Source organism: Budorcas taxicolor, chromosome 7 (assembly GCF_023091745.1).
Source record: "Budorcas taxicolor isolate Tak-1 chromosome 7, Takin1.1, whole genome shotgun sequence".
NCBI lineage: Eukaryota > Metazoa > Chordata > Mammalia > Artiodactyla > Bovidae > Budorcas > Budorcas taxicolor.
Genome location: NC_068916.1, coordinates 8,333,052 through 8,360,451, shown reverse-complemented (window position 1 = coordinate 8,360,451; position 27,400 = coordinate 8,333,052). Strand labels below are relative to the sequence as shown.

The following is a 27,400-nucleotide window of genomic DNA, read 5'->3' as shown; positions in this document are numbered from 1 at the left end:
AAATATGTATTTATTTGATTGCCACAGATTTTAGTTGCCACATGCGGGATCTTCGTTGCAGGGCAGGGGCTCAGTAGTTGGCAATGCCTGGGGTCGCCCCACGCCATGTGAATCTTAGTTCCCTGACCAGGGATCGAACCTGCATCCCCTGCATTGCAAGGTGGATTCTTAACCACTGGACCACCAGGGAAGCCCTTCCCATTGCCTGTTTTTATAAGTAAAGTTTTACTGGGACACAGCCATACTCATTTGCTTACACACGGTCCTTGGTGGCTTTCCCGTCATCACAAGGGCAGAGTTGAACAATGGTGAGAGAGACCGACTAGCCCGAAAAAGCCCAGACTATTAATACTTACCACCTTGCCCTTTAAGGAAAAAGTGCTCAGATGCCTGGGCTAGCTTTCTGAGAACACTTCTGCATCTTCCTATCCCTAGCTCTTAGCCCAGTTTCTTCAACAGGATGGTCAATACCTGTGGAGTAAATGAGTAAATATTGCCATGTTACATTTTTACTTACAGATTTTAGAATAAACATTTTATCCCTGGATGATCTGGCTCCAGCTGTCAGTGAGAAATCAGACTTGGAACGGGAAGTAAGTACAGTGAACCGATTTTTTGTTTCTTTTTTTAAAAAAAGATTTATTTAATTAATCTGACTGCAGCATGTGGGATATTCTATTTTTGTTGTGGGAATCTTTAGTTGCAGCATGTGAACACTTAGTTGCAGCATGTGGGATCTTAGTTTCCCGACCAGGGATTGAACCCGGGCCCCCTGAACTGGGAGCTTGGAGTCTTAGTCATCAGACCATGAGGGGAATCCCTGAACTGATTTTTCACTTTAGATCTTTACGTAGAATGGTTTGCAGCCATGATGCTTCATTTAGGTCAGCGATTCTCACCTGGGAACACTTGGCGATGTCTGGCGACATTATGGTCGTAACTGTGGTGCAGGGTGCTACTGGTATCAAGTAGGCAGTGGCCAGAGATGGCGCTCAGTGCCCCAGAGTGCACAGGCTGGCCCCCGCTGCAGGGAGTATTTGTGTCTGAAATGTCAGCATGTCAATGTGCAGAGACCCTGATTTAAGATGAAAAGAGAGGAGTTATTTAACGTATCAGACGATTAGAGCAGGTCCCACTTCAGCCTCCCCACAGCAATTCCTGCACTGACCTGTATTTATTCCGCTGCCCCGAGGTGGTTCTTGCTGTGTTAGTAACCACCTCACCGTCAGCGCCGTGCGGCGTTCAGGACTGCCGTGCAGCATCATCAGGGTTCCCCCACCAGGGTTCCCTGACCAGGGTTTGGAACAGTGCCCCTTCCAGTAGAAGCGCAGATTCTTAACCGCCGGAAGTCCCAGCACAGGTTTTGATAAACATAATAATGACAACATATTTCACCCGCCTGCTGCTAACACACGCTCACCCCATCCGTGTTAAGCACAGCAGCTTCGTGCTGAAGGGTTTCAAGAGCTCTGCTCGCAGTGCCTGGCCGGCCCAGTTCTGCTCGCAGTGCCTGGCCGGCCCGGGTCTAGAGAGGACTGTGTAGGCCCTCACCTGCTGGGTCCCTGGGGCGCCCTCACTTCTAACGCAGTGGCATTTTGATTGTGTTGCTCATTCGAAAATACTTTCCAGTTACCTCTGCCATCCTTCATTTTAGAAAGAAGGTCAGGGGGGCAAGGCATCCAGTAGAAGGCCCTGGGCAGGGGATCCCCCCTCTGAGAGCGAGATCTCTGAGCACCTGAAGGAGCCATCGGCCTCGTCCCCTGGACCCCAGGGCATTTGTTGCCTGGGGCCGACATCTCCGGAACCTACGGCCAGCGCGGTGAGCTCGGCTTACTCAGAAGATTTTGAAAAATCCCCCAGTCCCACAGCATCTGAGTCAACGGCCCGTTCAGAGGAGTCTCCCGACAGGACGCTGGCCAGTCGGTCTGAATTTTCTGCAAGTCTGAAGTCAGACCTCCCTCCCTCAAGTCCCAAGTCACGGAAGAAGTGGGCCAGGGGTGGACACCCAAGAGTCGTGGTGAAGGAGACGGCTGTGCAGACGCCCGATCCCGCCTTCACCTACCAGTGGGCTAAGGGTAAGGGCGTGGCCTGAGGGTCGGAGGAGGGAGAGGCAGGCCTGCGGTGGTGATCGGCAGGAGCCCCTGGACCAGGAGGTCTGGGCTGTCATCACCCAGCTGATGGGACCTCAGCCCCCTGCTTCCTCTTCCACAGAAAAGGGGAGCTCCCTAGGTATTCCCCACTGACTCCCGAGCTTCGACACACTGAAAGGTTTCAAACCAAAAACTAAAGCAGTGGTTGTCAGCGGGGCTGATCCTGGCCCCAGGGGACATCAGCCAGGGTGGGTGACTGTCTGTCTGTGGGTGGAGGCTGGGCTGCTGCTCAGCACCTGCAGTGGTCAGGAAGGCCCCGCCAGAGAGCAACCCCGCCCGAAACATCAGGTGTGACAGGGACCGCCTTCCAGGACAGCGCATCCTCAGGTGCTTTGGGGTCCTTGAGCGTGGGGGCTCTACGAGCTGCTGTGTCGCCAGTCCAGCTGGTGGTCTGAACTTGCCGTGTGTGTTTGGCGGATTCCCTTCTGGCGTGCAGCAGGCACGGCTCATCATTTCTCTTGTTCTCAGCATTGGTTTTGGCCCATGTGGACAGAAAGGTCACTTTCTTTTAGTGATTCCCGTTCTTTGTTTCGGGGCTTCCGCAGTGGCTCAGCGGTAGAGAATCCGCCTGCAATGCAGGAGACACAGGAGATGCAGGTTTGATTCCTGGGTCGGAAAGATCCCCTGGAGGAGGGCATGGCAACCCCTTCCAGTATACTCGTGGAGAATCCCAGTGACAGAGGAGCCTGGCGGGCTACAGTCCATGGGGTTGCAAAGAGTCGGACGTGACTGAAGCAACTTTGCATGCACACACGCACTGTTCCTTTTTCTCGTCAAGACCAGGGGTCCCCAGCCTCCAGGCCACAGACCACGACAGGTCTGTGGTCTGTTCGGAACCTGGTTGTACAGCAGGAGGTGAGCAGGTGAGCGAAGCATCTTCTGTGTTTACAGCTGCTCCCCATCACTTGCATTACCGCCTGAGCTCTGCCTCCTGTCCGATCAGCGGCAGCATAACAAATGTAATGCGCTCGAGTCATCCCCAAACTGCCCCCCCGCATCACCACCCCCACCCCAGTTGGTGGAAAAATTGTCTTCTGCAAAACCAGCCCCTGATGCCAGAAAGGTTAGGGACCACTGGTCTAGACAACACCCACGATGCAGACAGAGCTTGTTCCTAGGCTGTGTGCTGGGATGCAATTCCTGCTTTTTGAAACTTGCTTATCTTGGCTATGCTGGGTCTTTGTTGCAGTGTATGGGCTCTTCACTGAGGCAGGTGGCTTTTTCTCTAGTTGTAGCACTCAGGCTTAGTTGCCCCACGGCACATGGGAACTTAGTTCCTGGACCAAGGATTGAACCTGGCTTGGAAGGTGGATTCTTAACCACTGGACCATCAGGGAAATCCCTGCGGTTCTTGCTTGATCTGCTCATTTGGATCTGGGGGCTTCATGATGCTTCTGTCCAGACCTCGCACCTGCCCACAGGGTGTGACTGTTCTGTTTCTCAGGGAGGCAGGTCAGTCAGATGGGCCCAGCTGAATCTCTGGAAGGTGTTCAAGAGGATTTTAAACCCTGTCTCTGTGACTCAGAAACCTCTGAGTCCCTGCCCATATCTTCCTGCTGCCTTTCTGAGAACAGAGCCTTTGGGCAGCAAATGGGCGCATGTCTGTTTCCTTCTTTGCAATTTTGAGATGCTTTCGTAAAACATCAGTGGTGCTGATTTCCTAGATTAGGCCTGACATCGAAAGGAGGGAGGAAAAAGGCAGCCTAAGTAAGTCAGCCTGCTAGAGTCCAGGGAACATCTGAAGCTCACAAGTGGCTGTCAGAGGGGGGCCCATCCAGGGAAGGGCAGCCGCCCTGAGCTGAGTGACTCCTTCAGCCAGCTCACCTGACCTGTGTATTGAACAAGGAGAACTTACCAGAAAGATGGAGGCAGGTTTGGGGAAACTTTAAGAAGCGGAAAGATTAAAACAAGCAAGGGGAGTGGCCATCACATTCAGAAAGAGGAAAAGACAGACTCACATAGCCTGTTTCAGCATCTTACCTGTTGATGAGAAAGCCATTGCTCTGGACTCTCTGCCCACTCACCTCTCCCCCTGCGTGTCTGGAGCAGCGGCCGGCGTGGCGGCCATCGGACCAGCCCTGGGAGGTGCCTACGTGGACCCGGCACCCATCGCCAGCCATGTCATCAGCGCAGACGCCATAGAAGGTAACAGCCCAGCCCACCTTGTGGGTTCCTTTAGGTGAAGCGGACACATTTTACCTGCAGTTTCACATCCACCCTTGCAGGTGTAGGGCCACTCCTAGGTGCTGGGTTTGGAGACTCTGTTGGTGGGACGGTCCCAGCCACAGGTAATTGCCACAATTTCTGGGCTCCCAGACGACAGACTGAGTGTCCCAGAACCTTGTCTGTCTGACAATAGGACACCCGTGTTGGAGGAAACAGGCAGGTTAGGAGGGACACACTGCGAGCCTCCCGCCCCGACAGGGCCACCTTTGTGTGCTCCCTCTGAGACCGTCTCCAGATGCCATAGCTGGTTTCCTCCAGAAGGCACTCAGCCAGTACCAAGTGGCCCAGGCCCGTGGACACGGCCCTTGCCTTCTTGCTGAGTGTGGAGGGATCACAGGGCCTTGGGGAGGCCCCGCCAAGCCTGGGGTGCGAGGAAGGTGCCAGTGAAGAGGTGACGGTCACTGTAGGAAACCCAGTCTGTGCCAGGTCCCCATGGGGCCACTGATGGCTCACACGACAGAAGCCAGGGGCCGTCTGGAACCTGTTCGTTTTCTTACCATTTCAATTTTCTTACCAGTTTTAGAAGATGAAGATGTTAAAATATATTGGTTATAAGTGAAATGTTTACATCTTAAAAAAACCCTCATCCTTTTTTTAAACATAATGTTGACCTCAGAGACTTTTCCATGAGTATAGTCTTAGCAATGATCTTTATTTTAGTAATGATCATTTTTAACTGTTGCAGTTATTTTTAATTGGACTTTTATTTTGTTAAAATTATATATAAATATTAAAAAAAATTTTTGGCCATGTCATGTGGCATGTGGGATCTTAGTTTCCTCACCAGGGATCAAACTCGTGCCCTCTACAGTGGAAACTCAGAGCCCTAACCACTGGACCATTAGGGAAGTCCCTACATATTTTATCTTAGTTGCATTTTAAATTATTTTAATTACATGTTTAAACATGCATGCATGCCTGCTTGGTTGCTTCACTCGTGTCTGCCTTTGCAACCCTATGGACTGCAGTCCGCCAGGCTCCTCTGTCCATGGGATTCTCCCGGCGAGAATACTGGAGTGGGTGGCTGTGCCCTTCTCCAGGGGATCTTCCCGACCCAGGGATAGAGCCCATCTCCCGCATTGCAGGTGGATTCTTTAGTGCTGAGCCACCAGGAAGCCTCACATGCTTAAACATACAAAGTGTAAAATTTCCCCTCTTCCTTATGTTGAAGTGTACAACTCAGGAGAGTTAGACCCACACCATGAGGCTGCACTGTCTGGAGAGCCGTGTTGCTGGCCTTCCTCCCTTGTGTTGGACACCGAGGTTGAGGCTTCCGGTGGTGCCTGGGGGCCGAGTGTGTGAGACCCACACACAAGTCAGAGAGCGCGGTTCATCTACCACTGAGCGGAAAGGCACATGACGAGGCGAGGCGGCTGCTGCTTCTGGAGGGGGCAGTACCTGCGGAGAGCATCCTGCCACAGCCAAGGGGTTGGGGTGCAGGGCTGGCCGCGGGGTGCAGCGAGGGCTGGGGGCTGGGGCCCCGGGCACCGACAACTGACCCGGAGCCGGGATGGCAGCCCTGACTGCATACAGCCCGGCCGTGTTCGCGCTCCACGATGTGCTGAAGCAGCAGCTGAGCCTGACGCAGCAGTTCATCGAGGCCAGCCGGCACCTGCACGCGTCCCTCCTGCGCTCCCTGGATGGAGACTCATTCCACTACCACACTCTGGAGGAAACCAAAGAGGTGACCACGGCGCTGCCCCCACTTCATGGCAGGGAGACAGCAGGGGGCTTCCGGGGCTCAAACCGAAGAGTTGGCCACAGCGCTGCCCCCACTTCCGTGGGGGGAGGGGGCAGGGGGCTTCTGGGGTTCCCACTTCCGTGGGGGGGAGAGGGCAGGGGGCTTCTGGGGCTCCCACTTCCATGGGGGGGAGGGGGCAGGGGGCTTCTGGGGCTCAAACTGGGGCACTGGGGCCCAAGCCCCCTTCAGTCCTGGCCGAAGGAGCCCCTTTCTCTCCTTGGCTGTGACCAGGGCTGGGGCAGGGATGCCGTGTGACGTCAGAGCAAAGGTGCCCTTCTCCTGGGTAAGGGCCCTGCCCTTCCACAGACCCTTCCTGGGGCCACCAGTCCTGAGGGCGGGCGCTCTGGGGATATCACACTCATCTTGCTTTTTCCCCTCCAAAATTCATTTCTTGTCCGATGACAGACGTTATTTTATAAAACTTCTGTTGGAGATCTGTTACTTATAAGTTCTCCATAATTTCAGGAATAGTTATTACCAATTTGATATATATCCTTTAGATTTCTCCTATGTAAAATATAAACTGTTAAGCATGTGTACAATATTATGTCACATATTCTATACAACGTATAAAATATATAGAATAGGTGTAGTATTCTATATGATGTGATAGGTGTTTCTTTATGGAAATGGCATCGTACTGTATGAATTGTTCTGCGTGGTGATTTTTAGCATTTCAGCTACATATATTTTAGTACGTACTTCTTAAGGACTTAAAAATTAATAATCACAATACTACTGTAATACCAAAACCAAACTGACTTTTCTCAGTTATCATTATTAGGTGTCCACTGTTCAGATTTTCACTCATAGAAGAAGGTGTATGTTTCATTCCTATTTGTTTCACGTGTATCCAGAGTCCTACACCGTTTGCTTAGTATTTTTTTAGACTCCTAACCTATATAGCAGAGGTTTGCAGCCCTGAGCAGTAAGACCTCCGAAGGCCTGACCACCGGGTTTGCCTTGGCGGTAGGGTGGGCCTGAGAGTGGGTGTTCCTCTCACGGGCCCACTGGGGACCCACTCTGAGAACCGCTGCTTACAGGCCACCCCCCCTTTCCCACCTCTTGTTTCCTTAGTTTATTGGTTGGAAGGAAACAGGCTGTCCCACACTTCCCCACATTCTGGACTTGGCTGATGGCACCCCTGAGGGGTCCTTGAACTTGTTCCGCTGTTGGACGTGTGTTAGCTGAATGCAAGCTGAAGTGATCTGATTGCTTATGCCTATAGCCCCTGAGTGGCTGGTGGCCTGCTCTGCTCCAGGCCCACACCCTGAGGGTGGCACCCGAGCCCTTCTCCCCAGCCTGTATCCTCTGAGGGCAGCCGGGTAGCCCTGTCCCCTTTACCACAGCCCTCTTCCTCTTAGTCCCTGGAGACAGACATGTGCCATCCCCAGGACCCAGAACCTCAGTGCACGGAGGCAGCAGTGCTGATGGCTTCCTTGTGTGTCCTCTGCCCCACAGTACATCAGACAACACAGGCCCGCCCTGCTGACCATGGAGGAGGCCCTGGAGGAGGTGAAGAAGGAGCTATGAGTGCCAGGAGCGATGGGCTCGAATCCCTGAGGAGCTGGTCCCGTACGCTGGCCGTGACACTCACCCGAGATCCCAGGGGGCATTCGGTGGTTGGGGTGCTCCAGTCATCTCCAGCTGAGTAGCCCGTCTTGTCGGCATGCCTGTCGTTGGAGAGGACACCACAGGCCAGTGACGTGGAGCCAGGTGGAGCCTGTCAGCACGTGCACAGGACGGGGATGCCAGCGTGCCAGCTGATGCCACGTGGAGTGGCTCCACTGGGGCAGGTGCTGGCTTCTCAGGCTCAGTACACGGTGGGGGTGAGGAGCCCCCTCGACTAACGAGGGAGCAGGGCCACGCGTCCACGCTGGGGACCCCCATGAGACACCCAGGCAGAGCTCCAACCCAACTCCACGATTCAGACACAATCTGCACTCAGGACGCACCTCCGCCCACCTCAGCATGAGCACGCTTCTGATTTAAACGCAAAGAAAAAGGTCTTTAAAAAAAGGTCTTTATTTGAAGGCAAAACAGTAAAATCCACAAGAAATTGTTAACAACACGTTTACATTTTATCCTGAATCAGACACGTTTGAACAATTCACAGCTACAGGAAATCTAGAACAAAAATCAAACAGTTTATCCTATCAGGTTGAAAAGTTGGAGAGGATTTTGCATCTTATTGAAAAGAATTTTCCAAAAATGTTTCTGTACAAATAAACGGCACTGCACCAAGCTGCCCGGGGATGCCGAGGAGGGTGGATCCCAGGCGGCTCCTGGCAGAGGCGGCTCCTTCTGGCCTCCCGCCCTTTGGGGGCGGGCGGGGACCCACAAAAGAAGTGACAGAGCAGGAGGCAGGGCCAGGGGTCTCGCCCCGCACTCTGGATGAGAATGGGCTGTCTCACACGAGTGCTGGTGTGGGGTTCCTCTCAGTGAAAAAAGCAAGTAGAGACGCTAAGGGTACAAGTTCTCCAAGGGTGTCATCGTTCCGTGACCTCAAGATGCCTCAGGTGAGTTTCCTCAGAACTTTTTGTTTCTGCAGGTAACAGCAAATGGCTAATGTTCAAAAAAGAAAAAAGAAAAAAAATCCTCAACTTAAACAGCTAAAGTAACTGAATTAAGGGCTGGTATGTCTCAGAGGAAATAGGTTTCAAATTATCTCACTGGGGATCAGCCTAGATCAGTATTCTTTTTTCTAAAACTAAACCGCTTGGAATAAAAATGAAAACCCTGTTTAACTCTGCAAATCAAAAAGGTTCGGCTTTTTTCCATTTTTAACGAGTGGGCAGTAGCAGCGCCTGGCCTGGTGTGCGTGCACAGGTCCCCTGCACACACGCGCCCTGGTTTCAGAGGCTCAGGCTGAGGGGAGAGTGAGACGGCCGTGTCTTCAGACGGTGGGAGTTTTTATCCAGGGGTCTTGTGTTTCTTGCTTCACTGTCCGGGGAAATAAGCTTGTGGCCGCGTGGGCTGGGTACCCCCTCGTGATGCCTGCTGCTACGTTAGAGCTGGTTTGCGGGTGGGGTCTGGGCCTTCGGCACCATCCAGCGCGGCACTGGGCACAAGACCCGCGCCCATCTTCCTCCTCCTGTGGCTCCCACGGGCAGAGCCGGGGCAGGAGCCGGGCTACCCCCGCCATCCTCCGCCAGCAGTGGGCCCGGCAGCGGGGCTCTGCCGGCCTACTTGCACTCCTCCCGGGCCTTCATGCGGGCGATGAAGGAGTAGCTCTTGTTCCGGCGGTAGTTCTCGTAGGGGTCGTCCAGGGCCACGCCCACGCCCTTGTACTGGTCCCACTTGTCCCGCACGTCCCCCCCCTTGATGGGGTCCTGGATCCCTTGCTCTTTCACGCCAAGGCCGCCGGATCCACTCCAGCCTGAAAGAGAGAGGGATGAGTGGTTACAACCCAGGGGAAGCCCGAAGCGCGGCGCCTTTACCCTGACGTGAAGTTCAGTGCAAATGCCTACAGGGAGTTCCATGACATGCAGGTCGCGAACTTGGAACTAACGCGGTGAGAAAGAGCACCGGCAGAAGCCCTGCAGGTTTCTGTTTCCAAGTGGGAACGTTCTGACTCCCTAAGCCCCCTCAAACCCCGAGAGCCCAGAGCGGGCTGTTTTGTCTTCCCCAGAAACTTACCCATTTTCACCAGCATCTGATGTCCTTTGTTCTCTTCCCCAAGCCTTGAGTCGGGTATAGGAGGTGCTGAATTAGAACCCAGACCAGCCGAGGAACTAAAATTAAGACAGGTAACGTCTTTTACAAAAGAGTGGATACATTTATTGGAATGAAAACTTAGAATATTACAGCGTGTGGCTTCTATGAAGGGTCGCCAGCGTGAGACGGACACACACACACGTTTCAGGTCTCTAGCCGCCTTCTTTATCCTCTTCACCGGCCAGTAAGGGGTACCCTAAGATGACGGCCCCTGCCCCACACTTGGTGGCAACGGCCGGACACACCGAACCCGTCAAATGGTTAGAAAACAGAGCCCAGCCCTGGCCTTGGGCTTCACAATGTGACGGCAGAGGTAAGAGCGAGGAGCGAGACGCAATGCTACTGTCACTGCGCTAGCGAGCGCCCAGGGGCCCCCAGGTGCCGCCTTGGCGCGGGCCACCTAGAGCGGGTCTTCTAATGACACGTTCCAACATTCCCAGCAAAGCATCAGAGGGTTCCAGCGCTACCAGAGGTCATTGGACAGTTAAGACAGAAATCTTACGGCGGGGTGGGGCTCCTGGACCGCGACCGGTGCCTCCTTCCTGGGGAGTAGGACTTGGACCTCGAGCGGGAGCGGGAGCGGGAGCGGCTTCGGGAGGAGCGGGAGCGGCTGCGGCTCCTGCGGGCCAGGGAGAGGGAAGGGTCAGCACGGCCACCGAGGAGCCCCGGGCCTGGCACCCCGTGCAGCGGAGCCCTGCTCACCTGGATCTAGAGCGGGAGTAGGAGCGTGAGCAGGAGCGGGACCGTGACCTCGAGTAGGAGCCGGACGACTTGGAGGACCGCGAGTTGGAGCGCGAGGAGGAGCGCCCTCGGCTTTTGGATCTGCTCCGAGACCTGGAGGGTCCGCTGCGGGGAAAGGCCTGGTGAGCCGGAGACAACCCCCAGCCCGGCCCTAGAAGACCCAGAGGTGCCTGGTGCGGGGGCAGACAGACCCGCTCCTGCAGGCTGTGCGCGGCAGCCCCAGCACAAGACCAGAACTGACCCTATCCCTGCCCCTCGCCTTGGGCATGACACCACAGAGAGCCTGTGGGCCATGGTGGAGCTGCCTGCAGGCCGCCCCGCGACAAGACTGTGGAGACTGGCTCTCCACGGGGGATGCGGCGGGTATGCGGCTCTCACCTGTTCCTCTTCTCCTGGCCTTTCCTCCGCCGGGCCCGCATCTTTGCTCGGAAGAACTCGTAGAGACCGTTCTGCTCCCAGCCTTCGCTGTAAAGACACAGGTGTCCTGGGGCTGAACCCGAGTCTTCCTCCTCAGGGACCTTCTCCTACCTGACAGGCCCTCCCTCTCTTGCTTGGGATCCTGAGCAAGGACCCAACACAAAAGCCCTCGGGGGCTCGCCTTGACAGGCTGCCCCTAGGAGGAGGAGCCAGGCTGAGGGGCGGGCCAGCCCCGGGATGCGCCCCCAGCCCTGCGTGGCTTCTTCGCCTTTCCAGGCTGGGGTTTCTCTGAACAGCTGAGCAGGGTCTGCGGGTTACCATAACGGGGGCTGAGGCACTCTGATGTAGGCAGATAGGCCTGTGCCCTGCCACACGGCAGGGTAACCGCTGAAGTGAGATCACCGGGGAGAGGGAGAGATCACCTGAGGGACGCCTATGACAAAGCCTGCAGGGCGGCAGCTGGCTATCTCTGAAACACACCCACCCCGAGGTAAGCGCTTGTCTAATATGATAAAAGCTTTATATCAAGGGCACCGCACGTGTGACATGCGAGCTGGGGGAGAAGTGGGCCCTCCTAGTCAAGCTCCTCGCACCACCCCGGGGCAGAAGGTGTGCCTACTGTGAGTTTGTGGTGAAGGAAGACCCGGGAGAACAGGCCGGGAGGGGACAGCAGCCTCCCCTCCTGTTGCCAGCCCTTTGGCGGGTCTCCGGGAGCGCCATACCTGTTCCTGGGCCTGTCATGGGAGGGAGGGCTGTAAAAGGCCTCCACGGCCGCCAGCAGCCTCTCACTGGGTGGCATGGGGGGTGGGAGGCGGATGTCTTTAGGGTCCAAAGGCTTGTACTCGTGATCTTCCAGCTGCAGCAGAAAACATGCTGTCACCGCTCCCTGCCTCAGCACCCCAGGCCCATCCCATCTGGGGAACCACGGGGCAGCAGACAGCTGTCCTGGGCATCAGAGTGCCTCAGGTGGCCCTTCTTGGGAAACCCCCTCTTCTTGTAGGGCTTCAGCCACACCAATGACTCAGTTCTTGAATGGGGTGCTTGAGGGCTCCATGAAGAAGCTGAGAAAAGCTACAGAATTCTCTCTCTACCAAAAATGCAGAGACCCTGTTTATCCAGACACTCCGTGGACCCCAGAAGCCCTCACTTGCCGACCACTGCCCTGTGCCCAAATGCCCACCTCTGGGCCCTGCCCTGTGCCCCTTCTCTGCTCCAGCTCCTACCCCAAGGGCAGCCCTGCTGGCCCCTCAGCCATTAGCTCTCTAAGCTGCCGCCGTGTGACATGTCTCAACTTCCAAGGAGGGGCAATGACCAGAGTGCCCTGAGCCCTGGCTTCCTTCTGACCCCCTCTCCTGCCTTGCTCGATTGGTTGACCACTCCTTTTCTGAGAAACCCCTGTCCTCAGTCCCTGGACAGGGGGCTTCCAAGGCTGGGACCAAGAGGACCGCCCCCCCGCCACCTTCACGCCCAGCCTTCTCGAGCAGCAACCAAACCTGCAGCCCTGGACAGACGCTCCGAGGAGCAGAGGGACACAGGCCTTGCTCACGGCCACGTGTGAGCATGCAAAGTAGGGTTGTTAACTGAGACACACCCCTAATGACAAGCTAGTCAAGTTCACTGGGGTGCAGGAAATGAGGGGGACAGGGGCCTGGGTAACGTCTTGTAGCCAAGTGGGAAATGGATCCTACCCGTGAACTTCCCACCTGGAGAACAAGCATGCGCGGCAAAGCCTGGTGCTCAGCTCTGCAACGTTACCTTCACGAGGGGGGCCATGAGCCCAGCAGGGAGATCGAAGTAGGGCACGTTGGGGACCAGGCTCGGGTCATCATGGTTGATGTGCGGAGGGCCCTGGCGCCGCATGTGGGGGGGCTGCCCATTGAAGCCGTGGGGTGGAGGGCCGAAGTCCGGGTGCTGGGGCCCACCCCAAGGTGGGTGCTCGTTGATCGCAGGGTGAGGCATGCGGTGGCCAGGGTGGTGGTGAGGGGGTCCCATTTCTGCAGAACAGAGACTGCACTCAGGCCTGCTGGCAAGTCAAGAGCTGAGCAGTGCCAGCAGACCTGCCCAGCGCCTTCCCCTGGCTGGTCTGTTCACAGCCCCGAGGAGCAGCTGGGGCTGGCAGTGGCCTGTCCTGCACACAGCTGCACCTAACAGACCTCCGGGGTAAAAGGAGGAGCCACAGGGAAACCACATAACCTTCAAAGAGCCACGTTATAAGCTGGACTGTGCAAATGCCCCTGCAAATTCACTCCTAATCCAGGGGAACGGAGGTCCTGGGACTGGGCCCTGATCCAGTACTGACGGCTATCTCTATAAGATGAGGAGACTAACACACAGAGGAGACGCAGGGAGAGGCCGGCCACCTACGGGCCACCAGGAGAGGCCCCAGGAGACACCAAGCCAGCTGACACCCTGATCTCAGACCTCCAGCCTCCAGAACTAACTGTGGAGAACTCCTTGCTGTGGGAGGCACCCAGCCCCTGGCCCTGTTACAGCAGCCCTAGAACACTTCACGTAAGCAATAAACCTACTGGTTCCCCAGCTCAATTTATAGTCAAGAATGGATCTGAAAATCCAGGCAGAAGCAGAGTAGAAACGAAATTTTTTAAGGAAACACAGAAGCAGCCAGCCCACGTGTAGGAGGTGCCCCCACCTGCCCCCTGCTTCCAGGCCTGGGCTGGGCTTCTCTGTCACCCTTGACCCCTCCCGCCCGCCACCCTGGCTCAGGGCATGCCAGGTCACAGGGCAGGCTGGTGAGTGAGCTGGCCTCAGGATCTTGCGACAACTGAGGATGTGTCCACTGGCCCCAGGGAGGACCCCGCCCCTCAAGGGTGATCTCACACTCACACACTCACCCGCTTGAAAGTCCCCCTGAGGGTAGTCGAAGCGGTGAGGGTAGGGCGGCCGCTCAAAGGGGTGTCGTGGGGGGAAGTCGTCCTGCATGAAGCGGGGCGGGAAGCGGTTGAAGTTGTGGGGGTGCGGCGGCTGGTTGAACTGCGGGTGCTGCTGGTGGGGCGGGAAGGGCCCGCGGAAGTGCGGCGGCCGCTGCATACGGAAGGGCGGCTCGCGCTGGCCCCCGCCCCAGGGCGGCTGCTCGTGCTGGCTGTTCCAGGGGCCCTCGAACTGGCTGTTCCAGTTGGGATCAGGTTGGCTGTTCCAGGGGGCGTCACGCTGGCCGTTCCAGCCGGGGTCCCCGCGCTGCTCGCCCCACATGCCCTCGTGGCTGTTGTTCCAGGGTGGGCAGTGGGGCGGCCCGCCCTGGTGGTGTGGGTAGGGGGGCTGCTCAGGAGGCTGCAAGGCAAAGAGCAGAGGTGAGTCCCGGCCTGTGCCGAGTACGCACACTGGTGTCCGGCCGCAAGGTGGGTAGCCGTGAGCCCAGCACCTGAGCTACAGGCCTACAGTCCAGCTGGGCACGGCCGCTTTCACGTCACTCTGACCCGGGCGGAGGATGTGAGGTGCCTGCCGGCACCCCGGGCCCAGAATCTCAAATGCTGCACCCACATTGGGGCCGGGGAGCACCCCAACCTCGTGCCTGACAGGAGCCATGGGACGAACACCCGTCCGTGAGCCCCTCAGCGGCACAGGGCAGGGGTGCTTCTCCAGTGCTCCCCGGGGGTGCAGGCTGAGCCACAGGGCCCGTGGCCAACCCCTGCCCTGACCACACCCTGCCTGCCTGTCCCCCCTTCTGCCGCGCCTGTCCTCGACGTGGCTCTCTCGTCCTGTGTCAGCGTCTGCTCTGCCTCCAGGAACTGTCTTACCTGCCCAGCTGCCGCTGTCAACACTCACCGAGCTGGGACTGCAGCCCAGGCTCAGCTCGGGCTGAGACCGCAGCTCCAGGAGCGGGGCTGGGAGGCCGGCCCAGGCCACCACGCCTTCAGGTCTGAGAGAAGCCCCAAAGCCAGATTTTCAACATAACAACTATTTCAAAACGTATAAGACACCACACGGGCGGGCCAGGCCGAGGTGGACGGTAGGCACACTGCTGGCCCTCAGTGAGGGAACCCCACTGTTGTGAGCCTAACCTGCTGGTCCACAGAAAGACTGAGCCAGGAGACCTGAGGCACATTTGTTTCTGCATCAACCAAATGGGCAGAAGCACCCCCACATGAGAGGGTCCCCACGACCTGGCTGTCATCGCAGGCACCTACCGATGGGGGCCGCTTTGTGCGGATACCCAATCCTTTGTGAAGCTGAGGGTGGGCTGGGGGAAGGGGGGCAAATCACAGCCATGATCCCTTACTAGTCAGCCCAGAGCCATCTCCCTTACACACCCCCCGCTCCATACAGGATCACAAGGGAGGGCCACACCCAGCATGGCTGGCCCACAGGCAAGTGGATGCCCAGAGCTGGACCTGGACAGCAAACTGTGGGCTGCTTGCCAGTCATGCTCTGCTGGACGAAGCGCACCCGCCCCGGCCTATGAGTCTGACTCCAGGGAACCTGGAGGGAGAGACGGACCAACGTCCCAGTCCCAGAAAACGCTGGCGGCTGAACACTTTTCACTTCCCTTCCCTTTCTAAGCACCAGGTTCTTTCTAAGGTGATGAGATGTTGACACTGCTGGCCGAACCAGTTAAAAAGGGAAGGAAGCACATCACTGCACTATGCTCAACACGGTGAACCTTCCGAGCATTCACGTGAACGCGCGGCCTGTGTGACTGAGAAGCCCAGGCAACCCAAGCGCCCAGGAAGGATGCAAAGGCCTCGCTTTCCTCCCCAGCTCTGTCCCCACACCTTGGGAAGAGGACCACCCTCTGGCCGCCCCCGCCACCCCGTGCCCTGCTGCAGAATCCATTAAAGGCCCATGAACCCACACAGGGGCCAGCACCCACCTGCCTGCCATCCACCTACCCCAGCAGCAAGTTCTAAGAGATACCTGCTGTTGGCCCCAAGGAGCAACGGGGTGGGGCTGGTCGAACCATGGGGGCTTGTTAGGTGGGATCTGGTCATGGGGCCCAGGGCCACGGGGGCCGCTGGCGGCAGGGTCCTGAACCCCTCCTGAGGCGTCGTACTCGGAAGACCCGGGCATCTGGATGGGAGGCTTGCTGTCATCTAGAACCAGACAAAAGAGCAGTCAGAGAAGGGGGCGGCAGGAAGCACCCCCCGAAATGATCTTCAGCAAGCACCCAGGGCCTAGCCAAGCTGGGCTTTACTGCCCAAAAAACCCCTGGTTTTTGACCCCATGGAAAACTGCCACTGCCTCGGGGAAGGCAGCACAGATAGGAGAAGACTTGTTCGGGATACGCACCTCTCTTCTTCGAAAGCTCGACAGTAAGTATCCTACTTATTGACTGCTATACCATGTTGACTTTAGCTTACTCAAAAATTTTTATCATCATTTTACTAAATACACTTACTGCATCTAGCTGAAAAATCATTTCTTCCCAATTGTCATTCTGTTAGATTTTCTAGTATTAAAAAAAAAAAAAAAGATTTTGTATTTATTTAGCTGTGCCGGGTTTTAGTCGCAGCATGTGGGATCTAGTTCCCTGACCAGGGATGGAACTCAAGCCCCCGCATCGGGAGCACGGAGTCTTAGGCACTGGACCATCAGGGACGTCTCGATCTTCTAGTATTAAACCACCCTTACATATTCCTAAAACATACCCTATTTGATCATGATGTACCTTTTAAATCCTTGGCCAGACTTCACTTGCTGAGACTTTATTTACTGTTGCTCCATCTCCGCTCAGAAGTGACAGTGGATTAACATTTTTCTAAATTATTATCGCAATAGACCCAGATCTTCCTAGACTTTAATAATCCTACTCCATCGGTTCTCTTAGGTACTTGACATCTTTTAAAAAAATTTCTTTCCCTGTTCACGTGGATCTTGTGTAAGTTATCCTGGCCTAGAAAATGACTTAAGAGAGCCTTCCTCTCCATTCTCTGGGATGGTTTGTATACAACTGTCTCAGGTGTAAGGGCTGGGTTGCATTTAACCGTGAAATCATCTGCCTAGTGCTTTTAAGTAGATTAGAATCTGATCCTAGGATTGGGCCTGAGACTACAGAACCCGAGCCCTTCCTGGGGGGAGAAGACTGCTTTCTGGAGGCTGCCTCCGGCGGGTGGGTGCTGAGGATGCCACGTACCAGGCTGGGTGGTTGGCGGGATGGCCGGGGCGGGTGTGGGGGCTGGGGGCGGGGCAGGTGGCGGGGGCGTGGCCTTGACATCAGCCTCCATTTGCGGCATCTGGATCTGCTGCTGCTGCTGCTGCTGCTGCTGCTGCTGCTGCTGGGTCAGGCTGTTGACAAACTCCTCGTGCTGGGTCTTGAGGGTCTGGATTTGCTGCTGGAAGGCCAGCTGCACTGGCTGGACCACTGAGGAGTATTCAGTGATGAGGGTCGCCTGGGGGAGAGCATGGAGCCAGCACTCAGCATGTGGGACTCAAGGTCCGAGACCCTCTGGAGCAGCATAGGGACAGCACCCAGAAGGCTGGGGCGACGCTGTGGGCAGCAAGGTCCAGGGATCCAAGGCTGACGTGGGACTGTCATGTAAAATAATCAACTCAGGCTTGACAAGCACAGAGCATCTCAATCTAGCCAAATGTGGTAACGATCAGTGCTGTAGTAGCTTAAAATTCCCTCACAAAGGGAATGTACGAGAACGGCCATGCCCTAGGCTGACACACACACATTAAAATGCCACCACTGACACACATCCTAGGATGGGCTCACAGGCTATATGGCTTTGAACGAGTCACTACCTCCCTGGGGGCCTCGATTTCTTCATCTGTAAAATGGGACAGTAACAGAACCTACCTCTGGGGACTAGGAAATAATACAGTGAACAGGACCAGAGCGGCTTAGTAACCATGAGCTATTGCCACCAACTCAAGAAGAGAAAAGCAGGGAGTATCACTGTGGTATGGTGATGTGAGACCGTTCTTATTCAGCAACAAAAAATAGTGGATAAAATTTTTTAGAAGTCTGAGATGCACTTTCGTCGTTTGCCTCTCTGGGCACAAAAGCGTCTCCCCTGTAGGGAGGGTGGCGGTCAGGAGCATCACAGGGGGAACAGTCAACACGTGGCTTCCGACACTTCTTGATGTGCAGGAAGACGACACCTCACGGCAGACAATCAGGGGTGTGAGCGGTGTCTTTTATCCAGACAGCTCTCACTGGGGTGGCAATGCCAGAGCCACGGCAGAGGGAACCAAGGAGATCTGGCCCTCCTCTCCCTGCCCTGTGACCCTGTCCTCTAAGCAGATGCCCCCTCTGAGAAGCACACAGGGGACCCTGTGCCCAACATGATGACCATTCAGCCTAGATTATTCAAGGTTTTCCGTACGTTCATATCATGCCTGGAGGACCAGGGCAGGCGGGCCAAAGACACCCCCGAAAGCAGGGCCTATGCCAGGTAGCCTGGTCATGGCACACCAGGAGACACCCTGGCGGGCTCCCTCAGGGGGAGCTCACTGGCTGCTGCGGAGGGGGTGGGCCCCAGTGCTGCTCCTCAGACCTGCCTCCCATCGCTCACCACCACACCAGGGCACCCCTGGGAGTTGGGTTTGGAAGCTGCTACCAGGACCCCGAGGGCACCACCCAGCCCCCCAACCTCAGGGAGCAGTGCACACCTGGTACTGGCCGAGCCCCAGGGCCGGGCTCTGTAACTGCTGGATGATGGAGTCGTCGAAGTAGCCGTTCTTCTCCCAGAGCTGTAGGAGCTGGACGTGGAGAAGGGAGAGGCTTGTCAGGGGAGACGAGCCCACACGCCCCCAGCCCCTGTCCCCGCCCCACCCCGCCCGGCTGCCCCGCGTACCCGGGCGATCTTCTGCTGCTTGTCCTCCTCCACGGCCAGGAAGCTGGTACAGTAGATGGGCACCACGACCTTCTGCAGGGCGGCCAGCAGCTCCCGGGCCTGCTTGCGCTGGCTGTGAGGGAGAGACCTTCCGCGCGTCAGGGCCCTGGGGCGGGACCCAGCCACGCGCCCGTTACCACTGCGGCTCCGGCCACAGCCCCCTCTGCCTTCTCGGGGAAACGGGCCCCCAACCCGGCCGGGACAAGGGCTGGGCCCCCCACGAGAGCCATGCTGGCACCCGGGCCCGAGGGACAGACGGACAGATGGCAGTGGGAGAGAACACAGCCCAGGGGCTCTCAGAGCACAGCCTGTCCTCCCGGCCCCCTCATCAGCACCACGACCCTGCCCTCCCAGCGTGGCCTGAGGACTGCCAGACGTGGGCTGCTGAGAGGCCCTGTCGCCCACAAGGGCTGGGCTGGTGCTGCTGTGGGTGTGGGGCCTAGGCCCTGAAGCTTTGCTCAGCACAGCCACCCTCTCTGCACAAGGCAATCTGGGCTGGGACCCCACCTTCCACGAGGGAGCACGTGGGCTGTCAGGGGGCCTAGGAATCAGGTCTGCAGGACGAGGTGGCCTTTCAGTGGGGGCAGGGCGCAGGTGAGGGGCGGCTGCGGGTACACTCTGCGCATGAGTGAGTATGGGGACTCCCCAGGCTGTACAATGAGGTATCAGAGCCTGGGAAAGAAGGGGGGCAGCTGGAGCCCCTCCCAGAGGCGAGCCCAGAGACAGCAGCAAGGGCCCGAGGATGGGGGAGGGCAGTCCAGGCAGGAGGACAGGGCCGGCGGCACTGGGCTTCCCAGCAGGGCTCAGGAGGGGCATGGCTGCAGAAGTGCCAGAAACAGGGCTGTCTCTGCCGAGCTGCCCTGAGTCCGTGGAGCGGCTGGCGGTTCAGAAGGGCACACAAGGTTCCGAGCAGCTGCTAGTTTCCCAGCGGCAGAGAAATAAGGGAAGGTGAGGCAGGGAGCGTGAAGTGGAAGCGGAACTGCCCACGTGGCCCAGGAAGCAGGGAGTGGCGGGCCAGCTGCATGCGGGCGGAAGTGGGCAAGAGCTGGGTCTGCGCCTACTGCCCTCATGGGAGCTGTCCCTTCAGCCGGTCAAGTTCAAGGTCAAATGTGGCAGCCAGTCTTCACAGCGACAGGCTAGCCTCACTAGCCCTTGAGATTCCACCTGTCTTTGGCTCAGGCATTGGTTTCGTGACTTAACCTTTGTCCTAAGACACCAGGAACGCCATGAGGAAGTACATACTGGCCCGGCCTTAGGATGGCTGGGTGGAGAGGGGAGGCAAGTCTCTGGGCTGGGACACAGGATTAGCCAGGAGGCCCCATGGGAAGACTCCTGAAGCAGAGTGCATTCAGGGCAATGGAGTGTGTGTAGAGCAGCGAAGAAAGAAAAATGAGTGGCAGGTATGAACAAGGCAGCCAACAGACGCTGAAAAACACATAGAAGTTGCCCTGAAAGCAAGGCACAAGGGGACAGTGGCCTCGGGGGGGGGGGGGGGGGGGGTGCAGGGTCCAGAGTAGGGGCCAAGGGGTGTATGTGAGGGCACGGGGGTGGGGGGCTGTCCTCCCCGTGGGGGCTTGTGGCTCAGACCAGCCCTCTAGGAGAGGGATCCCTGGCCCCAGGACAGGCCGGGCTCCTGCGGGCAGAGCAGCGGCCAGGAGGGGGCGGAGGAGCGGGGGCACGGTGGGGCTGGCGGGCGCTCACCAGTGGTGCAGCACGTCGTTGATCAAGTAGATGAGGTGCAGCCGCAGCTCGAAGTGTGCCCCGTCGGCCGTGATGCGGTTGCGGAGGTGGCCCGCCATCAGTTCGCAGTGCGGCGGGGACTTGGCGTTGCTGAACATCCAGTTCTTCCCGGCCTGCAACAGCCAGGACAGCGGGTGAAGAGGGGCTGGCTTCCCCAGGTCTGAGGGCGTGCGGACGCCTAGGAGCGCCCAGGGATCTCCACCCACCTTCCTTCTCTCTCTTGGCGGGAGAGCCCACGGAAGTGCTCAGGCAGAAAGCAGAGGGAGAAACGGGGTGCCCGAGAGTAGCCCCAGCCCAGACAGGCTGTGGGAGCCCCCACCTCATCAGGAGCACCAGGTTCCAGAGTATGCCCCCACCCCTGCCCCATCCTCACCGAGATGGCATCCTTGGTGCAGGTATCAATGATGGGCTGCAGCAGGTTGTCAAACTCGTTCATGTCCAGCTGCGTCTCCTCCAGGAGCTTCTGCATCTGCTGCTCCAGTGCATGGGCCACGGCTGCTGTCACCTGCTCCTGGAAGGCCAGGTGACGCCGAGACTGCGTGAGGAGGGACCCCGGCCCAGGCACGCCCAGGCTGGCCCATCCGTGCCCCGCCCCCAGCATTCACACCGGAAGCCTGAGACAAGCACCGGAGAGTCATGCCACAGTACAAGAGTAGACAGCGGGTGAAGCCCGGCAAGACACAGCGGGAGACGATGCCCCGCCAGAGGCGCCAGATGGCAAGCCTAAGGCCCAGAGGAACAAGGAACCTCTGCGTGTGAACTCACCAAAAAAAGAAAGAAAAATGAGTGGCAGGTGTGAATAAGGCGCGGGGAGGACGCACATAAACAGACACCAGTCAAAGAAACACAGAGCCATCACGCTGGCAACCAGGAGTCCAAAATTAACACGCAATGCCAGACTTCTGCCCATTACACTGGCAGACTGAAGCGTGGCTGAGACCCAGCACGGCGGGGGCACAAGCAGTCCGCCCAGGGCTGGCTGAGGCTAGACTGCCCGGTTTGTGAAGAGTTCCATGTGCAAACTGAGAGTGAACATTCTGGAGTATTTTGTTTCCAATACATCAACTTGCATCTCAACTCCAGTAATAAAACCGGGGCTGGTATTTCAGTGTCCTTTTATCCTCCTTGGGTTTCCGGCAGTTCATCCTACTGTATCTGGCCAAAGTACCAGACTGTGATGGACTGGGAGAAAAAGGTCCACCTCACGAGAGCCTCCGCCTAACTGGCAAGAACTGTGCCAATGGCACCAGAGGCCATCTGGCGTTCTCCGTCACACCATTTCCTACGTGAGGCTCACTTGTCAGCATCTGCTGCAGCATGATGGGGGCACGTGTGTCAAAGCCTATGCAATGAGCTCACTGGGAGGAGACGCAACCTCAGGGTCCGGCGTGAGGGGCTGAGCTAAGCACACACAGGTGGCAGCAGCGCTGGAGGAGCAACGACTGTCCCGCACCAGGCCCTGGGCAACGGGACAGCCCCATCCTCAGCGCAGACGCGAAGCCCGAGGCACAGAGGGGAGCGCCAGGCGCCCCTCGGGAGGAGTGGCGGGGCGGGAGGAGCGGGCCCGTACCTGTCTGAGGGCCAGCAGGTGCTGCTCCTGCTGCTGCAGGTTCCACTGGCTCTGCTGGATGAGCTCGTCCATGGACGGGGTGCCCTGGGCTGGCGCAACAGGCGCCGCGGGGGCCAGCGGGGGCTGGGGCAGGGGAGGCAGGGTCGCAGCCGGTTCCAGCTCCGGGGCCTGCTGCTTGCAGATGACTGGCAGGAGAGGAGGAGAGGCAGCCCCTGTGAGGAGGCGGCGGGGGCCCAGGTATCCCCTTGGCAGCCACCTGGGCAGCTCCCCTCCGTATACTCACCCCCCAGCAGAGGACCCCTGCGACCTGTCCCAGCTATTCACCCCGTCTCACAGGGCCTGGGCCCCTTCCACTTGCCCTCTCCTAGGAGACCTTTGGGATGGTCATCTCCCCACTCTCCAGCTAACACCATCTGGCCTTGTCCGCGGTCCTTCAGCCCAGAAGCCCAAAGCCACCCCCTTCCACCCTCGCCTGGGCCTGAACAAACAGTCCCTCCGCAAGGGGCTCTCTTGACCCCGAGCATCCTCGCCTGCTGTCCCCCAGTCTACTCTTCCCTTCCAGGTAACAAAGCTACCGAGCCTCTGGAGAGCCAACCAGCAAGGCCACACACCCGTGGCCCTGCGGAAGGAGCGCGGCAGCGACCCGACACACGCGGCGGCCTCTGCACACGGGGCCTCTCGCCTGCCCTTCCAGACTCTACTCCTCTGCATTCAGGGGTTAATCCAGATGGAGGCAGTGTAGGCCGCCCCGTCCTGCCGGCAGGAGACAGGATGGGCGAGTGCAGGCCCCGAACCTTGCCAGGTAAGGCAGGAAGGGAGCACTTGGGGAAGGGTCCCTGGACAGACGGCTGCCTCTGCCTTTGGGCCTCATCTGGTCTCCCCAGGACCATACGCTGCTGGAGCCCTTCTGAGTCCCACCCTCAGGGGGCCCAGCCAAAGAAAGAACAGTGGGGTGGAGCGTGCTGCCCTGCGCCCGCACAGGGCGCCTAGGTCTGAGGTGGGCCTTCCGGTCCTTGCTCCCAGGGCCCTTGCACCCCATGGGATCACCCCGACGTGCAGTCGGGATCGCAGCCCTCGCTGCTTCAGCAAATGTGTCCCCTTGCTCTCTTTCATTTTCTATCTTTACTGGCTCCTCCCATTAGCATCTAGTCACGGTGGAGTCTTCAGTCTTTACAAACTCCCCCTTCAGCCTGTGCCTCCCCATCCAACAATTTTACAGCCGAAGTTCATCTTCAGCTCTTTTCCCCTTTATCTCAACCCACAGAGGCCTGGGCTCTGCCTGCCCACCCCACCCCCAAAGCCACTGCAGCCATCCCCACTCAGTCAGATGGCCCCGTCTCGGCTCCTTGTCTCATGTGGCCGGTGTGGCCGTTCCCTTCCTCTGTCCGACTCTTACATGCTGGATGCCTGGACTGTGAACTAGACTCTCTTCTCTAAGCAAGGCTCCAGGGGAGTGTGATGTATTGCTGTGGCTGCAGTTCCAATCTGCACTCCACGACAGGGAGCCTCCAGCCCTCGGCCTGCGAGGAACGCGGCCGCACAGCAGCAGGTGAGCAGTGAGCCAGCGAAGCTGCAGCTGTATTTACAGCTGCGCCCCGTCGTTCCCATTATCGCCTGTGCCCCGCCTCCAGTCAGATCAGCGGCAGCATCAGATTCTCACAGGATCATGAACCCTACTGTGAACCACGCACGTGAGGGATCCAGGTTGCGAGCTCCTTATGAGAATAATCTATTGCCTGATGATCTACTTACGGTGAGTTGTCTAATTATTTCATTATATATCACAATGTAATAATAATAGAAATGAAGTGTACAAGTATAAGGCACTTGCATCATCCCAAACCAGTCCCCCCTGCCCCACCATCGTCTGTAGAAACACTGTCTTCCATGAATCTGGTCCCTGATGCCATAAAGTTTGGGGACCACTGCTCTATAACCCCTAAATCTGCCAGTGGCACCCTGGATTCCTCAGGCTTTAGGCCTTAGACCAAACAGCCACTGTTTTCCGCAGATGCCCCAAACAGGTATGGTTTCCTCCTGCCCCGTGCCCCACCCCTTCCAAAGCCCCACTCCTGGTCCATGGCTGGCACAGCCACGCCCACTTACCCAAGCCAGAAGCGAAGTTTGTGCACCTCTCTCTCCCTTGCACCCCACGCAGTCAAGCCACCCTTCTAGATCACACACCACTGTGCGCGGCCATCACTGCCACTACTCTGCCTTGATCCGTCTCCCTGGGAATTGGTTTCCCTGCGCCCAGTCCTGCCTGCTTTCCTCTTCTCTATCCCATGGCCGTAGTGCTGCTGATACAAGTGGGGTCCAAGGGGCCAGCCCCAGGTGACACCGAGACAAGCACAGAAATAGCAGGGGAGTGTTTGGCCGTGAAAGGCAGTTTGATGTTTCATGGTTTACATTTTTGGGGGGCTGTGCCGTGCAACTTGCGGGATCTTAGCCCCCTGTCCAGGGACTGAACCCGGGCCCCGGCACTGAAAGCACTGAGGTCCTAACCACTAGACCACCAGGAACTCTCGTAAAAGTTCACATTTTTATTGTACTTTGCAAAACTGTACTTTCTGCAACAGATTGGAAAAAAAAACCAAAACCAGTTTGTTGTGTAGGGTGTAGGAGTCTGTAGGGTGTGATTCCTGAGCGGTCCCGGAACTCAGTCTTCTCAAACCTCCAGGCTGGCTGCATAATGGCTAGCCCTGCTCCAGAACACAGTACTGGAACCCTTCTAGAGCTTCCCCAGAGCTTCCCGAATTTCTAAGTCCTTTGCAAGTTAGCCCTCCCTGCTCTGCACCCTCACTTCTGGCCACTCCAAGAATCACTCGTTCTCTGGGCTTTGGGAACCCTGAGCTTCTGTTCCCACTACTCCTCAACTCCTCCTAAGGTTCCATCTTCTGTCTGAACACTCTTGTCTCCTCAATTTCTACTTGGTTAACTCTGTCACAGACTTTAACAGCAACGGAGATACTGTTACCTGCAAAATGGACTCCCTGAGCCCCAATCTTCACCTGCTAGAAGCACCCCAAGCTCCCCACATTATGGCACCAAGTCCCAAGCCACCTCCTACTGCTGACCTTCCAGAGTGGGAGTGGGCTCCCCTTGAAGGAGAAGCATCTCTCGCCTCATGGTCACCCAAACCCAAACGCAGTCCTACCTTGCCCAGTTTTGTCACCCACATCAATATCCACCTGGCAGTTCAGCTCATGCATTTTACCCCTCAACCCTCGCTGCCCCCAGACCCACTTTCTCTACTCAACTCACTGACCTACTCCAGACCGCATCACCAGCTGCCCCCAGGCCCACTTTCTCTACGCAACTCACTGGCTTACTCCAGACCGCATCACCAGCTGCCTCACTGGTCCTGGTCTCCATTCATGCCACCCCAGCCTGTCCGCCACATAGGCCACACAAACCCAAGCCACCTCTTCCTGTTCCAGCCTCTCTAGTGGTCCCCTACTGCCTATACCAGGGGTTTCAAATCTGATGGGCTGAGGCTAAGAAACGGTTTGCTCCAGAAACACATAGGTAAATGGGTACATTTTGCCTACAATTTCAGGCAACAGACCTCCCCTAATCATATCTCTAACCTAAACAAGCAAGACTTCCTTGGTGGTTCAGTGGTTAAAAATCAACCTCCCAATGCAGGGGATGTGGGTTCAATCCCCAGTCAAGAACTAATATCCCATATGCCGCAGGCAACTTAAGTTCTCACAACACAACTACCAAGCTCCTGAGCTCTGGAGCCCACGAACCACAACTAAATAAATATTAAAACAACTGAAAACCTAAACAGGTACCAGAAGCAGCCCTGAACAAAGGAAGAAAACCCAAACTTTCCCCTTGGAAACTTTCCCACTCCAGAGCAAACTCTTCTCCTGTCTACACATATCTAGGTGCCATGCTGGATCTCTTACGCTTTGGTTTCTCTCTCGGCTCTCAAAACACACTGTGCCTGTTCAAGCCACTGTACTTTTTCCATAAGAACACCTACTACATGCTACCTATTAGGCACAGTAATGTCCCAAACAAGGTCTGGTTGGCCTCAAGGAGCTTGTAGTCCAGGGAGCATTCACCTTTCAATGTCCAACTGCTTGGCAATCTGCAACACAACGGTATCTAGAAGCTAGGGATTTGCTATTGAACAAGACAGAAGTGAGCTCAGGGACTATCTATCTGGTGTCTATATTTGTTATTCACAGGCTAGCTGTGATAACAAACTCCATCTTAAACTCTTTAAGGGCAAGGCTGGGTTCCTGAAGCACAAACCAGTGAACATAAACAATTGCCAAGTAGTAAAGTCCACAGGACAATTCATTTTGATCTGGACTGCAACCACCAGAAATGCACAAAAACCCTGCTGGACGCCCCAGAGAGCCCGCAAAGAGGGCTGGACGGTATTCGTCCGGAGGGTCCCACTCAGCCTGGCTTCTATCACTTCCTCTCTGTAAAACACTGAAGCACTCTACTCGGTGACATCAGTCATCATGTTTGCAAAACAACAGGAATCCCTGATTCCGAGCCCAGAAGGAAGATCAATAACCTCGTTCTCCATGACACTCGGACCCTGCAGCCTCAGGGCTGCAGGACTCCAGGAACAGCGGGAAAGATCATACATGCCGAACTAACCCATTTTTCACAAAGAAATAGCATGCGACCCCAAATAAGGCGTTTTGTGGTAGAGCCGAGATGGAATCGGAGAAAGGAAGGGCTAGAGGGGGCGGCCTGAGAGCTGGAGAGGACTCACGCTGCTGCTGCTCCAGCGCCAACTTGCACTTGTAGTAACTGTAGAACTCGCCTCCGAACAGAAAAGAGAATTTCGGGTTGTCCTTCTGCTTCTCCATCGTCATCTTTTCAAACTCGGGCCCGTTCCGAGCCACGAACTGGGCCAGCTTGTCGATGACATTTCGGAGCTCCTGGTCTGGAGGACGGAGAAAAGGCCACACGGGGCGTCAGCGAGGACCGCCCAAATCCGGAGGCCCTGGTTCCCCAGCCCGCGTCCGCCGGTCGGGGTCCCTAGGGGTGGGCCCCGGAGAGGCCGCCCTTGTACGGGTCCCGATAGGGGCCAGAAGCGCGCGCCGGGAATGCGAGGACCCGCGGGAGAGGCCGCGGGCAAACCCGGGAGGCCGAGCCCCGCCCCTTCCTAGGCCCGGGGACCCTAGGAGGGTCAGCTGGGGATCCCGGGGAGAGATCAACGGGGCCCGAGTCAGGGCTGGGCCTCACCGTCTGGCGGCAGCGGCATCTCCATGGCTCCGGCCGCGGGGAACGTCCTCCGGTGCCTCACGATCGCCCACCAGGGCCG

General features: G+C 57.1%; 2 protein-coding genes across 3 annotated transcripts in view; one reads left to right on the top strand and one right to left on the bottom strand.

The window, feature by feature from the left end:
• Window positions 1–8,863, top strand: part of C7H19orf44 (chromosome 7 C19orf44 homolog) — a 15,967-nt gene extending 7,104 nt beyond the window's left edge. The window contains exons 3-7 of the mRNA XM_052643006.1: window positions 520–593; window positions 1,655–2,075; window positions 4,200–4,295; window positions 5,894–6,060; window positions 7,579–8,863. Coding sequence (XP_052498966.1) covers window positions 520–593; window positions 1,655–2,075; window positions 4,200–4,295; window positions 5,894–6,060; window positions 7,579–7,650 — 830 coding nt within the window. The 3' untranslated portion in view covers window positions 7,651–8,863. The remainder of the gene's footprint in view (window positions 1–519; window positions 594–1,654; window positions 2,076–4,199; window positions 4,296–5,893; window positions 6,061–7,578) is intronic.
• On the bottom strand, window positions 8,125–27,400 carry CHERP (calcium homeostasis endoplasmic reticulum protein). 2 transcript variants are annotated; one of them, XM_052643004.1, is made up of 17 exons: window positions 27,322–27,400; window positions 26,846–27,019; window positions 22,099–22,283; window positions 20,902–21,039; window positions 20,490–20,641; window positions 18,750–18,894; window positions 18,565–18,654; window positions 17,081–17,336; window positions 15,865–16,040; window positions 13,845–14,280; window positions 12,748–12,986; window positions 11,715–11,848; window positions 10,954–11,040; window positions 10,537–10,680; window positions 10,337–10,453; window positions 9,757–9,851; window positions 8,125–9,496 (listed from the first exon to the last, which is right to left on the bottom strand). In XM_052643004.1, exons 1-17 carry the CDS (start codon window positions 27,344–27,346, stop codon window positions 9,303–9,305), a joined length of 2,787 nt encoding a protein of 928 aa, XP_052498964.1. In that variant the 5' UTR covers window positions 27,347–27,400; the 3' UTR covers window positions 8,125–9,302. The 2 variants fall into 2 exon arrangements, with proteins under 2 accessions (XP_052498964.1, XP_052498965.1); XM_052643005.1 differs by having other exon boundaries at window positions 18,750–18,861.